Raw genomic sequence first — 13,364 nt, 5'->3', positions numbered from 1 at the left:
CTCTTACAGCAAAAGGAAAAAGCATAAGCCTGTAGATCTTAGGGTCAATCCTATGAGTCTTAACAGTGTTACAGATTTGTAAGAACTCAGCTAAAAACTGATAAGGATCTTCCAATGGAAGTCCATGATACTTGCAATTCTGCTGCATTAGAGAAACTAATTGAGGCTTAAACTCAAAGTTGTTTGCTCCAATTGCAGAAATAGAGATGCTCCTTCCACAGAAGTCAGAAGAGGGTGCAATGAAGTCACCAAGCATCTTCCTTGCATTGTTGGCATTGTTGTTATTTTTGGCCATGTCTCCTTCTTTTTCGAAAAGTTCTGTCAGGTCCTCTCCAGAGGGTTGTGCTTTAGATTCTCTTAGTTTCCTCTTAAGATTCCTTTCAGGTTCAGGATCAGCTTCAATAAGAATGTCTTTATCCCTGTTCCCGCTCATATGAAAAAGAAGAGAACAGAAAAGAAAAGGAATCCTCTATGTCACAGTATAGAGATTCCTTTATGTGAGTAGAAGAATAGAAGAAGAGAAGAAGGAGAAGAGAAAAATTCGAACACAGAGAAGAAGAGGGGGTTCAAATTTTGAGTGGAAGAGGAGTGTTAGTAAATAAATAAATAAATAAATAGAAAGAGATGAGAGGGGGAAGAATTTGAAATTTTAAATTGAAACAAAAGGAAAATATTTTTGTTTTTGTTTAATTAATTAATTAGAATTCGAAAATTAAAAAGAGAAATAAGATTAAATTAAAATTTAAAACAATTAGTTAATTAAAAGGAATTTTGAAAAAGTGGGGAGGAGTTTTCGAAAATTAGAGAGAGAAAATTAGTTAGGTGGTTTTGAAAAAGATATGATTGAAATAGAAAACTTTTAAAATCAAACAAAAAGTCAAGTAGTTAATTGAAAAAGATTTGAAAATCAAATTTTGTAAAGATGAGAAGTTAGAAAAGATTTTGAAATTGATTTTGAAAAAGGTATGATTGAAATTTATTTTGAAAAAGATTTGAAAAAAAATTTAAAAAGATTTTATTTTGAAATTAAAGTTGATTACTTGACTAACAAGAAACTAAAAGATATGATTTTAAAATTTAAAGATTGATCCTTTCTTAATAGGCAAGTAACAACTTAAAATTTTTGAATCAAAATATTAATTGCTAGCATTTATTTCGAAAATTATGAAACAAAATAAGAAAAATATTTTTGAAAATCAATTTGAAATTTTCGAAAATATGAAAGAAAAATTGAAAAAGATTTGATTTTTTGAAAAAGATAAAATTTTTAAATTGAAAATTTGACTTGACTCATAAGAAGTAACTAAATTTTTAAAAATTTTTTACTAAGTCAATCCAAATTTTTGAAATTTATGAGAAGAATAAGGGAAAGATATTTTTTTTATTTTTGATTTTTAATGAGGAACAAGAAAAACATCAAAATGACTCAAAACATGAAAATTCAAGATCAAAACACATGATGCATGCAAGAACACTTTGAATGTCAAGATGAACACCAAGAACACTTTGAATGTCAAGATGAACACCAAGAACTTATTTTTGAAAATTTTTAAGAAAAAAAAATATGCAAGACACTAAACTTAGAAATTTTCAATGTTTAGACACTAACAAATTGAAAATGCATATAAAAACAAGAAAAGACACAAAACATAAAAATGCAAAGATCAAACAAAGAAAATCATCAAGAACAACTTGAAGATTATGAAGAACACATGAGTTTTCGAAAATTTTAAGAAAAGTTAAAAATATGCAATTGACACCAAACTTAAAAATTGACACTAGACTCAAACAAGAAACATCAAATTATTTTTGGTTTTATGATTTTATTAAATTTTTTGTATTTTTCGAAAATTATTTGAAAAAAGAAAATAAGGAAATTCAAAATTTTTAATAAGAATTCCAGGAATCATGCAATGTTAGTCTAAAGCTCCAGTCCAGGAATTAGACATGGCTTACTAGCCAGCCAAGCTTTCAGTGAAAGCTTCGGTCCAAAACTCTAGACATGGCCAATAGCCAGCCAAGCTTTAGCAGATCATTACATACAACAGCTAAATTGCTGAGAAAGACAAAGAAGCTCTTCTAAGGATAGTTGAAACCTCGGTCCAAAGGATTAGATATGGCTTAACAGCCAGCCAGGATTCAACATATCTCATGAAACTCTAGAATTCATTCTTAAAAATTCTGAAGAACATAAAATAATTTATTTTTTTGAAAATTTTTTGAAAATAAAAACAATAAAAACAAAAAGCTTAAAATTAAAATAAAATTACCTAATCTGAGCAACAAGATGAACCGTCAGTTGTCCAAACACGAACAATCCCCGGCAACGGCACCAAAAACTTGGTGCACGAAATTGTGATGTCAACGGCGCCAAAAACTTGGTATGCACGATTGTAATCTCAACTCCTTTTCACAACTCCGCACAACTAACCAGCAAGTGCACTGGGTCGTCCAAGTAATAAACCTTACGTGAGTAAGGGTCGATCCCACGGAGATTGTCGGCTTGAAGCAAGCTATGGTCATCCTTGTAAATCTCAGTCAGGCAGATTCAAATGGTTATGAGGTTTTGATAATTAAAAGATAAATAAAATAAGATAGAAATACTTATGTAATTCATTGGTGGGATTTCAGATAAGCGTATGGAGATGCTTATTGCTTCTGAATCTCTGCTTTCCTATTGCTTTCGTCTAATCATTCATACTCCTTTCCATGGCAAGCTGTATGTTGGGGATCACCGTTGTCAATGGCTACCGTCTGTCCTCTCAGTGAAAATGGTCCAAATGTGCTGTCACCGCACAGCTAATCATCTGTCGGTTCTCGATCATGTTGGAATAGGATCCATTGATCCTTTTGCGTCTGTCACTACACCCAACACTCGCGAGTTTGAAGCTCGTCACAGTCATCCCTTCCCAGATCCTACTCGGAATACCACAGACAAGGTTTAGACTTTCCGGATCTCAGGAATGGCGGCCAATAATTCTAGGCTATACCACGAAGACTCTGATCTTTCAGAATGGAGGCTAAGAGATACACACTCAAGCTATTGCAGATAGAACGGAAGTGGTTGTCAGGCACGCGTTCATAGGTGAGAATGATGATGAGTGTCACAGATCATCACATTCATCAGGTTGAAGTGCGAGTGAATATCTTAGAATAAGAATAAGCTTGAATTGAATAGAAAAATAATAGTACTTTGCATTAATTCATGAGGAACAGCAGAGCTCCACACCTTAATATATGGGGTGTAGAAACTTCACCGTTGAAAATACATAAGTGATGAAGGTCCAGGCATGGCCGAATGGCCAGCCTCCAAACGTGTACAATATGATCTATGATAGCTGACGATCAGGTTTTTCTATCGGTAAAGAAATATAAAAATATGATCGCATTGTAAGTATAGCTTCTAAACCAACAGAAAATACTTTTGTACAAAAGTTTTGGTTGTCACAAGTACAAATCCCTTTAAAATTGATAACTGAAGTATTTAAACCTCGGTTCGTCTTCTCAAGGAACTGCAAGGAGGTGTTCTTATTATTGGTTATGAGTTTTGTAAATTGGGGGTTTTGAAAGTAAGGAACAAGTAATTTAAATGACAAGTAAAATAAATAAATAACTGTAAAGTAAACTCTTGGCAAGGTATGAAAATTCGAAGTCCTATCTTAGTTATCCTTATCAATGGTGATGAGAATTATATTTTGCTCCCACTAAGTCAACCTCTAACTATGAAGGTAAGTCAAGTGGATAAATCAATTTAACACCTAAAGTCCTAGTTAACTCCTAAGGAAAGACTAGAGTTATAGGAATTTAAATCAATCAGCAAAGATAACAATTATCAATCACGATGAGTTTGACAACTCAAGAGTTACCAATCAATCAACCAAAGCCAAAAAGGAAAAGTCTAACTTATTTAGATAAATAAAGAAAAGTAATCATAATTCTGAAATACCTCAAATTGCATTAAGTAGAATATTCAAATCTAACATGAAAAGGTTCATAAGCCAATTTGGCAACATAAGTCAAATACAAATAAAAGCAATAGAATAAATAAAAGTAGAAGAGAACATAAATTAAAGGAACATTGAACCTGTAATGAAGATAAGCAGTCCTAAAATTGAGAGAAATCCTAATCCTAATCCTAAGACCTAAGAGAGAGGAGAGAACCTCTCTCTCTAAAAACTACATCTAAATTGTGAAAAGTGAATAATTGTCGACCTCCTTATGAATGGATGCATTCCCCCACTTTATAACCTTTAATCTGTGCTTTCTGTACTTGGATCTGGGCCAAAAAGGGTTTCAGAAATCGCTGAAAGCGTTTTCTGCAGTTTCTGGTGCGTGGCGTCTGTCACGCGCCCGCGTGGGTCACGCGGTCGCGTTATCTGGGAGTTTTCCTTATCATGCGTTTGCTTCGGTCACGCGTACGCGTCATCTGCGTTCTGCTCAAGATGCGCGTCCGCGTCAGTCATGCGTTCGCGTCACTGCCTTTTCGCACTAGGCATGCGGCCGCGTCGTCCATGCGTTCGCGTCGCTGCCAGTTTCTTCAAAAACTCCATTTTATGCTTTCCTTCCATTTTTGTATGTTTCCTTTCCATCCTTTAAATCATTCCTACCTTAGGAGATCTGAAAATACTCAGCACACAAATCACGGCATCGAATGATAATAAAAGGTAATTAAAATAATTATTTTTAAAGCATAGGAAACATGTTTTTCACATATATCACATAATAAGGAAGGGAAAGTATAACCATGCAATTTCACATGAATAAGTGGGTGAAGGTTTGAATAAATCACTTAAATTGAGCACAATTATATCATGAAATATGGGTTTATCAATAGCATAGAACTGATCAAAGATATAAAATAAATCTCTAAAAGTAGTTTATATACTAGACTAGTAACCTAGGGTTACAGAAATGAGTAAATGATGCAAAAATCCACTTCCGGGTCCACTTGTTGTGTGTTTGGGCTGAGCATTGAGCTTTACACATGTAGAGACTTCTCTTGGAGTTAAACACAAGGTTTCAGCCTGTTTGTGGTGTTTAACTCTGGTTTGTAACATGTTTCTGGCGTTTAACTTCAGAATAGGGCAGAAAGTTGGCGTTTGAACGCCAGTTTGCGTCATCAAAACTCGAGCGAAGTATGGACTATTATATATTGCTTGAAAGCCCTGGATGTCTGATTTCCAAAGCAATTGAGAGCGCGCCAATTGGGTTTCTGTAGCTCCAGAAAATCCATTTCGAGTGCAGGGAGGTCAGAATCCAACAGCATCTGCAGTCTTTTTTCAGCCTCTGAATCAGATTTTTGCTCAGGTCCCTCAATTTCAGCCAGAAAATACCTGAAATCACAGAAAAATACACAAACTCATATTAAAGTCTAGAAATGTGATTTTTACATAAAAACTAATAAAAACATAGTAAAAAGTAATTAAAACATGCTAAAAACTACCTAAAAATAGTGCCAAAAAGCGTATAAATTATCCGCTCATCACTCCGACATCTCATAGTAAATCATTGGAGCTTTAGGGTTGACAGACAGAGGAGAAGGTAAGGCTTGGACTAAACTAAACTATCGGGCTACATACTGAGGAGAATAAAAGTATTAATTTTTTTTAAGGGTTCAGGATGATTCATGAGGTAGGCTGATAGGGAGGATTTGAGGAGTTAATATTTTATCCCACATATCATCGAGTATTGCTTGATTCTCTGGTTGAGAGCTAGTAAAAGAGTTAAAGCATGAAACAGAACTAGGTCGAAATGAAAATGGGTTTGGGAAATAAGAAACATTATGGTCTTCTTTGATGTTGAATAGAATCCGAACAAAGTGTCAAAAGGTACCAATGGGAGACATGGTATTTGGTCTCGTCTAAGAACTTTGGAAAAGATGAATACCATCGATTGGAGTGTTGGGAACTTTAGAATCAGAAACTGTGAGTCGAGATTCAAGAACAACTTTGAGCCACAAATTTACAACCCAGAGGGGACCAAAAGGGTTTATCGAAAGATCTCTTTGTCGAATTTCACCAACAATCAAGAAAAGTGTTTCATAAAGATGACTCATAATCAAAGCAGGAAGGTCGATGAGTTTTTTGCGATGAAGCATAATGGCAAGGGGCAAGTAGTTGTTCTTTTGAATTTAAACCGATTTTGAGCAGAATACAAAGGAGTTGAGCCAAAGCAAGAGGAAAGCTACATGCTTACTATCAAAAGTAAGGTCTCTATCAGAACCCATGTTATTTTGAATGAAACTCGATATGGAGTTCGAGTCGAACTTAATGTCAAAATCATCCTCAGGATAATCGGTCGACCATGACACGAATTCACCATCAATTAGTAAGCTGGTCAGGGTCGAAATGTCCATCAGAGTCGGATCCATCATTCCATAAGAAAAATGAAAGTTATTAGTGGTAGGGCACCAAAAGTACAAACTAGCCCCTATTAAAGGAGAAATGTAAGAAAAGTTGAAGGTAGCTAATTCTAAGGCATGAACAATATTTAGAGATTCCTAAATTGGTTTATACACAGGTGCAAGTTGAGATATCCAGGTCAAAAAAGGAAACTCAAATCCCTAGGGGGAGCAGTTCTAAAGACCAGCAAAGTATGAAGCCTTGACATTCTTGTAGAAAATCAATGATAAATTCTCTGGGATGAGATGAAAAGAAAGAAAAAATAGAATTAATTTGTTCTTGGGTTGTCAAAGGACTTAAGAAAGAATACAATGCTCCAATAACTGAAAATGGTAGGAATATTTAGCGACGCCAGAGATCAGAGGTCTCTGCAGTTGGGTTTGGGGCTTTCAAAGCTCCATCTTCATTGTAGAACTGCGCCACTTCGGCCACTAATGGAAGAAGGAGAATGACTTTATCACCTTTTTCATGAGCATGAGAAGCAGCAGCAATGGTTGTCTAAGAAAAGGAAGCGGCAGTGATGGCCGGTGTAGAGCTTGAATGGGAAATTGATTGGGAAGCCGTGGAAAGTATTTGAAGGTGGGAGTTTTGAAAATTGGGGATGATTTGATTGCAAAAGTAATGATGGCGTGAGGAGTACTCTATTCAAAAATGGCTCATTAAAACCCAGGGAACGTTATAAATTTTCAGAAAAGCGCGCGTCATTTTTGAATGATGTGTAACTGTCCTTTCAAATTTTGAGGATCTAAAAAGGTTGCATGTGCTTAGCAAGAGGAACGTTAAAACTTGTATTTTGAACAAAATAACAAGTTTTAAAGGGGCAATTTTTTGGTAAAAAAATAGATTTTTCTCGATCAAATGGGGCGTTTTGACTGCCAATGGTTTCAACTACAGAAAAAGTGTTTCGGCTACAGAAGCAGAGACAGGTAAGCTAAAGTATAAGAAATATAGTACAAAGAAAGTTGAGGTCGAAAGGTAGTTATTACTTTTTCTTGAGCATCAAGACTTGCTATTTGACCTTTAAGCTGAGTAAAAAATATGAGTGTAAAATTTGAAGAGCAAGCTAAAGAAAACATGGGACCTGAAAATCAAGAAAGACGTGCATGTTAAAACTTGGGAGACAAGATTTTTCATGGCCATGGCTAAGAAAAATAAGTAAGATAGTGGACAACATGCTCCATAGCAAGTCCATCTCTATGGTCTATAAATAGTAGAAACTTAGAAGAGTTCTAGGACTTCAATCAAGATCACTAAATCATCACATAAACTCATAAAATTCCCAGTCCCAGTGACGTAATGAAAGAACATGAAGTGCAAGTACAAGTGAGTGTTAGAAGTCAACTTTTAATTTATTTTCTTTTGTTTATTTGATTCATTTTATTTCATTTCTTTGCACTTTTGTTGTTATTCTACTTTCATTGAAATTTTTACACTTTTATTTGTTAAGTTTTTTTTTTATTTAATTAATTTATTCTTTTACTTTATTCATTATAAATCTGCCACTAGTAATTTTAAGATAAGTCACTTTAACATTATTATTAAGCAATTTTCGAGTCGAGTTCACTCTTTTTAGAAGAGTCGTATCTCTCTCCAAACTGAGATCTTGATACAAACTCGATTTGATGTCCTGTCTAAAAATAACAAAAATCGAGTGAAACAGTTATAAATACCTATTAATAATTCATTGTTTAACTAATCCTAAAATGTTCGAAATTATTAGGGTATTTGGTACGGGAATCTGTTATTTGTTAATTTTTGTACACTTTATGGTACACTTTAGTCTATACAAATTTGAGAGCTTCATAGATCCAAATTGGCACGTTATCCGGCCCATTACACAATTCCTACTAAGAGAATAATGTAACAAGCAAGCACTTCTTCTAATGGTAACAATCAATGGTCATTATCCTCTCGGTATAGTAACCGAATTTTAAATCTTTCAAGAATACATTTTTCCTTTCATCACTCACATCTACCTCACATCTCTCTCTCTCTTTCTCTGGATTGAAAAAATAACAACACACAACATCAATAATTATCCGAAAAAAGGAAAAAAGGAAAAAAGAAGAAAGGAGGATGATGATGAATCCAAGCGAGTTGCAGCGGTTTGCGGTGTCAAATCGATTCACAAGGTTCCCAAAATCGTTCTCCCTGCGGAAGAAGGTACCATGGTGGTACAAAATACTAGACCCACGGTCAAGATTCATCGCAAGATGGAACCGCACCTTCCTTTATGCGTGCATTGTGGCACTGTTCCTTGACCCTCTCTACTTCTACTATCCCATAACGGGCGACAAGGCTTGCATGCAAACCGATTGGTACCTGGGCGTCGTCGTCACCTTCGCCAGAACCGTGGCCGATCTTTTCTTCCTCTTCCACATGGTCCTCAAATTCCGGACGGCCTACGTTAACCCTCTCACTCGTGTTTATGGCCACAAGGAGCTCGTCACCGATCCCCACCTCATTGCCAAAAGGTACCTCAAGCATGATTTCATCATCGATCTACTTGCCACCCTTCCTTTGCCTCAGGTACGCATTATGCACTCAATCAATGTCAATCCATTACTTTCTACATCAAAATAATCAAGTGTGAGTGCAGATTGTGATTTGGTTCGTGATTCCGGCAGTGAAAGGGTCAACTGTAGCACAAGGAAATCACACAATATCCCTCATTGTCCTCATTCAGTATGTTCCCCGATTGTTTCAGATTTTTCCTCTTCAACGTCGAATCTTAAAGACTAGTGGGCTTATAACCAAAACTGCATTGGCTGGGGCTGTGTACAATCTTTGTTTCTACATGTTGGCCAGCCATGTAATGATCATGCATTCATTCACATTCATACTTCAAATTTGAAACCTAACACAAAATCACTTACATATTATAATAACCAAGGATTTAAAGATTATGGTTATGGTCACATTTATTTGCATACATTTTATTCAGTGGTTTAACTTGCTTCTTTTCAATGCTGCCCTTTGTGTCCCTGGCTAACGTGGTTATCAAAATTTGTCCCTTTGTGATCACAACCATAATATTGTGGCCATAATTGCAATGTGAAACCCTTATAATAATTAATTAGAGAAATAAGAGGAATGAGAAAGGGATTCATAAATTAATAGGGTTATATTGTTGTCAGTGCAGGTTTTGGGGGCATCATGGTATGTGTCATCGATCCAAAGACAATTTGAGTGTTGGAGAATAACTTGTAGGAGGGAGATGAATAGAACACACTCTCCATCTTGCAAACCAGCGTATCTTGATTGCAATCTTTTGGATGATCCAGCAAGACAAGCATGGTTTAAGAGAACCAGTGTGCTTGCTGACTGTGATGCTCTCAATGACAAGAATGACTTTCAATTTGGAATGTTTTCTGATGCTTTCACCGACCATGTTTCTTCCTCCACCTTTTCTCAAAAGTATTTTTATTGCCTTTGGTGGGGCCTCAAAAATTTAACGTACGCCATCCATATTTCTCTATTTCTTAATCCCAGATTACTTGTTTTAGTTCTTAAGGTATAATGAGTTCCGCTTGGATTTTTTGAGGAGAAAAGTATTTTTTTAATTACAAAATTTAATTTTATTCAATTTAAAGAGTTTTTGGAATTATTTTTTTAAAAAATATTTTTTTATAAAATTTTAAATGATTTAATTTAATATTTACATAATTCAATTATATCTATTGAATGATCATTTATATAGTAAAAGTAAAAAGTAGATATTTTTAATAATATATATAATTATGTAATTAAATTTATGTGTAAAATTATTTTATATTGTATGTTAAATTTAAATTCAATTTTTTTTAAAAAAAAAAATTATTTCGTGTATGTTGCATTATCTTTCATTTATTATCATCAGTACTTTACTATTAAAATTAGACTTTAAATTTTAAAGAATAATACATTCTTTATTTTTCGAAGAGCACATTAGCATTCATACTTTTGAAATTAATTTTTTAAAAAATACATTTCATAAAAATTGTAAAAAAAGAAACAAAACTAGTTCATGTGTTACTATACATTTCATGTATTAGCAGGAGCACTTCACCTTTTAAGGTTCTCTAACGGTGTTTTCAACTCTACTATTTGATGTACAGATCTTATGCTCAAGGTCTTAATACGAGCACTTACGTTGGTGAAACCGTATTTTCAAGTTTCATTTGCATCGCAGGTTCAATCCTCTTTGCGCATCTCATTGGTAATATGCAGGTATTAATCAAATAATAAGTACATAATAATATTTTTTTTTCAACGATAGTCATTAAAATTAACAATTACATGTTTTTTGCTCTTATTAAAAAGAATTATCTGCAATCTTCAACTGCAAGACTTGAAGAATGGAGACTGAAACAAAAGGATACAGAAGAGTGGATGAATCATAGGCAACTTCCACCGGAACTTCAACAACGCATTCGCAGGTTTGTTCAATATAAATGGCTTGCCACAAGAGGCGTAGATGAAGAAGCAATTTTGCGTGATTTGCCTATTGATCTTCGACGCCAGATTCAAAGGCATCTTTGTCTTGACATTGTTCGTCGGGTAAGTCTCCCTTTTATACCGCTTTCGCTTCAAAAATCAAAATATATATTTTGGTCATCCATTTGCTAAGGGGCATGCATAGCAAATATGTGGAAAAAGGATTATTTGTAATTTGTAAAGTGTGTTTAGGTTCCTTTCTTCGGTCAAATGGATGATCAACTCCTAGATGCCATATGTGAACGTCTTGTTGCATCCTTAAACACAAAAGACACATACATTGTAAGGGAAGGTGATCCAGTGAGAGAAATGCTCTTCATCATTAGAGGACAACTTGAGAGTTCAACCACTGATGGTGGAAGAACAGGGTACTACAACTCTATCATTCTTAGACCAGGTGATTTCTGTGGTGAAGAGTTGCTGACGTGGGCCTTGATGCCCACCTCAAACCTCAGCCTTCCAGACTCTACTAGAACTGTCAAGACTGTTACTGAAGTCGAAGCGTTTGCTCTCAGAGCTGAGGATCTAAAGTTTGTTTCAAATCAATTCAAGCGTCTACATAGCAAGAAACTCCAGCATGCTTTTAGGTGTGTATGTCCACATCATTTCTCTTACACCAAAACATTTCTTGCATTAGGTTCCTCCTCCTAAATGATGATGATATTATTAGTGTTAGTGTGTTATCTGATGCAACTCCAGAAATATGCCAGATAAAATATGAAAATAAAAAAATAAGTTGTTAAATTTTTTTTCTCAGGACATAAATTAGTTAAAGTTAGAGATAATTTTCAATTTGAGCTGTGGTACTTATCAAAATATAGTCTCTAATTTTTAAAATAACTAAATTGATATTTAAATTTATAAATTGTGAATTTTTTTGTATTTAATTCAATTACTGTTAACATAGAATTGGTATAGAACATTAAAGTATTAACATGACATCTCTAATAATAAGCTAATATGGTTAAAATTTTAGTATGAACAAATAGATATCTTAAATTAGTTCTAATTTAAGATATCTATTTGATCATATTAAAATTTTAATACTTTATTAATGGAGATGTCAAGCTAATACTATAATGTTTCATATTAACACTATATTAATGGCAGTTGAATTAGGAACAAGCGAATATTTGTGATTTGTAAATGCATAGACCAATTTGATTATTTACAAAAATCAAATACTATTTTGTTGAGCTATTAAAATTTTAGAGATCAAATTAAATATCACCTCATTAAAGTTAATTATTCATATGATTTCTTTTTAAAAAAAACTTGAGACACAAAAATATCTAGATTATTAGAAACAACTGACTAACTAAAGAATATATGTGTCTTATGTTTTCAATAATAAAAACGTTTGGGCAGTACAAATTTATTAAAATCAAAATCACGGACAGATAGTAAAAACCATGTCTGCCACATTCATAGATACGCATGCCCATAAATGAAACAGGTATACCAAATTTGAATAGCTATGAATAATTCAACGTGTGACCAAATCATGGTTTCATTATTAGGTACTATTCCCATCAATGGAGGGCTTGGGGGGCTGCCTTTATACAGACTGCTTGGAGACGCTATCGTAAGAGAAAACTGACAATGGAGTTGTTACAAAAAGAGAACTTGTACTACACCAATATCGAGCAAGATGATGATGAAGGTGAAGAACAAAGGGTAGGAGGGAGTTCATCAAGTAGTGGAAACCGCGCACAGATTTCAACTACCGTTTTGGCATCTAGGTTTGCTGCAAACACAAGAAGAGGTGTCGCTAAGAAGATTGCAATACCTGATAGTGATAGTTTGAAGATGCCCAAAATGTTCAAGCCAACAGAACCTGATTTCTCAACTTTCCAAGATGAAAATTAACTAGCTGAGGCGGTATATTACTATGATAGGCTAATCATTGGTAGCTGATCGACTTAACAAATATATTATAGCAAACTACTAACTAAGGAGGTTGCATTGTTTTATTTGTTAGCTTACGATACAATTTTTATTATTGTAGCTAGAATCATATTTTGCAGTTCTGCACGCGCCTAAGCTATTGACATTATTATTCATCATACTAACTTCTAATTCTGATTTTATCTAATTTCTCGTCTTAGTCTTACGGATGGGAATAAGAATAGTACTTATAGTATTTGTTGAGTTAGAATTGATTTTGGATATATTAATATGATGATAAATATTTATTATATTGGGTTAAAAATCTAAGTATAGTTTAATGTGTATTAGTATTGCAAGTCTAATACTTCATTTCTCAGCTCAACTCATGTTGCTTCAGTAAATTTTTACAATACACAAATCAAAACACAACCCAATGCATATAATGAGAAAAATCAGAACTAAGATACAAGAAAAGAAAGGTTTTACATTTGCTAAGAGAAAGGAAAAAAAGAAGCAAATGGGACATTTGGCATTATTATGGAAAAAGAAAAACAACAAGGATACAAGAACAACAACACTAAACTAAGGACAGTAGAA

General features: G+C 34.1%; 1 protein-coding gene across 1 annotated transcript; it reads left to right on the top strand.

The window, feature by feature from the left end:
- The first annotated feature begins 8,483 nt into the window (after positions 1 to 8,483).
- On the top strand, positions 8,484 to 12,746 carry LOC107640975 (putative cyclic nucleotide-gated ion channel 16). Its single transcript, XM_016344483.3, has 7 exons — positions 8,484 to 8,930; positions 9,001 to 9,213; positions 9,544 to 9,857; positions 10,499 to 10,610; positions 10,704 to 10,940; positions 11,070 to 11,464; positions 12,398 to 12,746. Exons 1-7 carry the CDS (start codon positions 8,484 to 8,486, stop codon positions 12,744 to 12,746), a joined length of 2,067 nt encoding a protein of 688 aa, XP_016199969.1.
- The last annotated feature ends 618 nt before the right edge of the window (positions 12,747 to 13,364 follow it).

The sequence above is a fragment of the Arachis ipaensis genome, chromosome B5 (assembly GCF_059453495.1).
Source record: "Arachis ipaensis isolate K30076 ecotype BB chromosome B5, ASM5945349v1, whole genome shotgun sequence".
NCBI classification, from domain to species: Eukaryota; Viridiplantae; Streptophyta; class Magnoliopsida; order Fabales; family Fabaceae; genus Arachis; species Arachis ipaensis.
The sequence above is the reverse complement of the archived record's forward strand: the minus strand, read 5'-3'. Positions and strand labels throughout refer to the sequence as shown.

Bases quoted from the DNA above. Each gene is read 5' to 3' on its own strand.
- LOC107640975 (XM_016344483.3), top strand. From the start codon at position 8,484: ATGAATCCAAGCGAGTTGCAGCGGTTTGCGGTGTCAAATCGATTCACA. The intron at 9,214-9,543 runs GTAATGATCATG...TTGTCAGTGCAG, and splicing joins TCTACATGTTGGCCAGCCAT to GTTTTGGGGGCATCATGGTA. The intron at 9,858-10,498 runs GTACGCCATCCA...TTTGATGTACAG, and splicing joins TGGGGCCTCAAAAATTTAAC to ATCTTATGCTCAAGGTCTTA.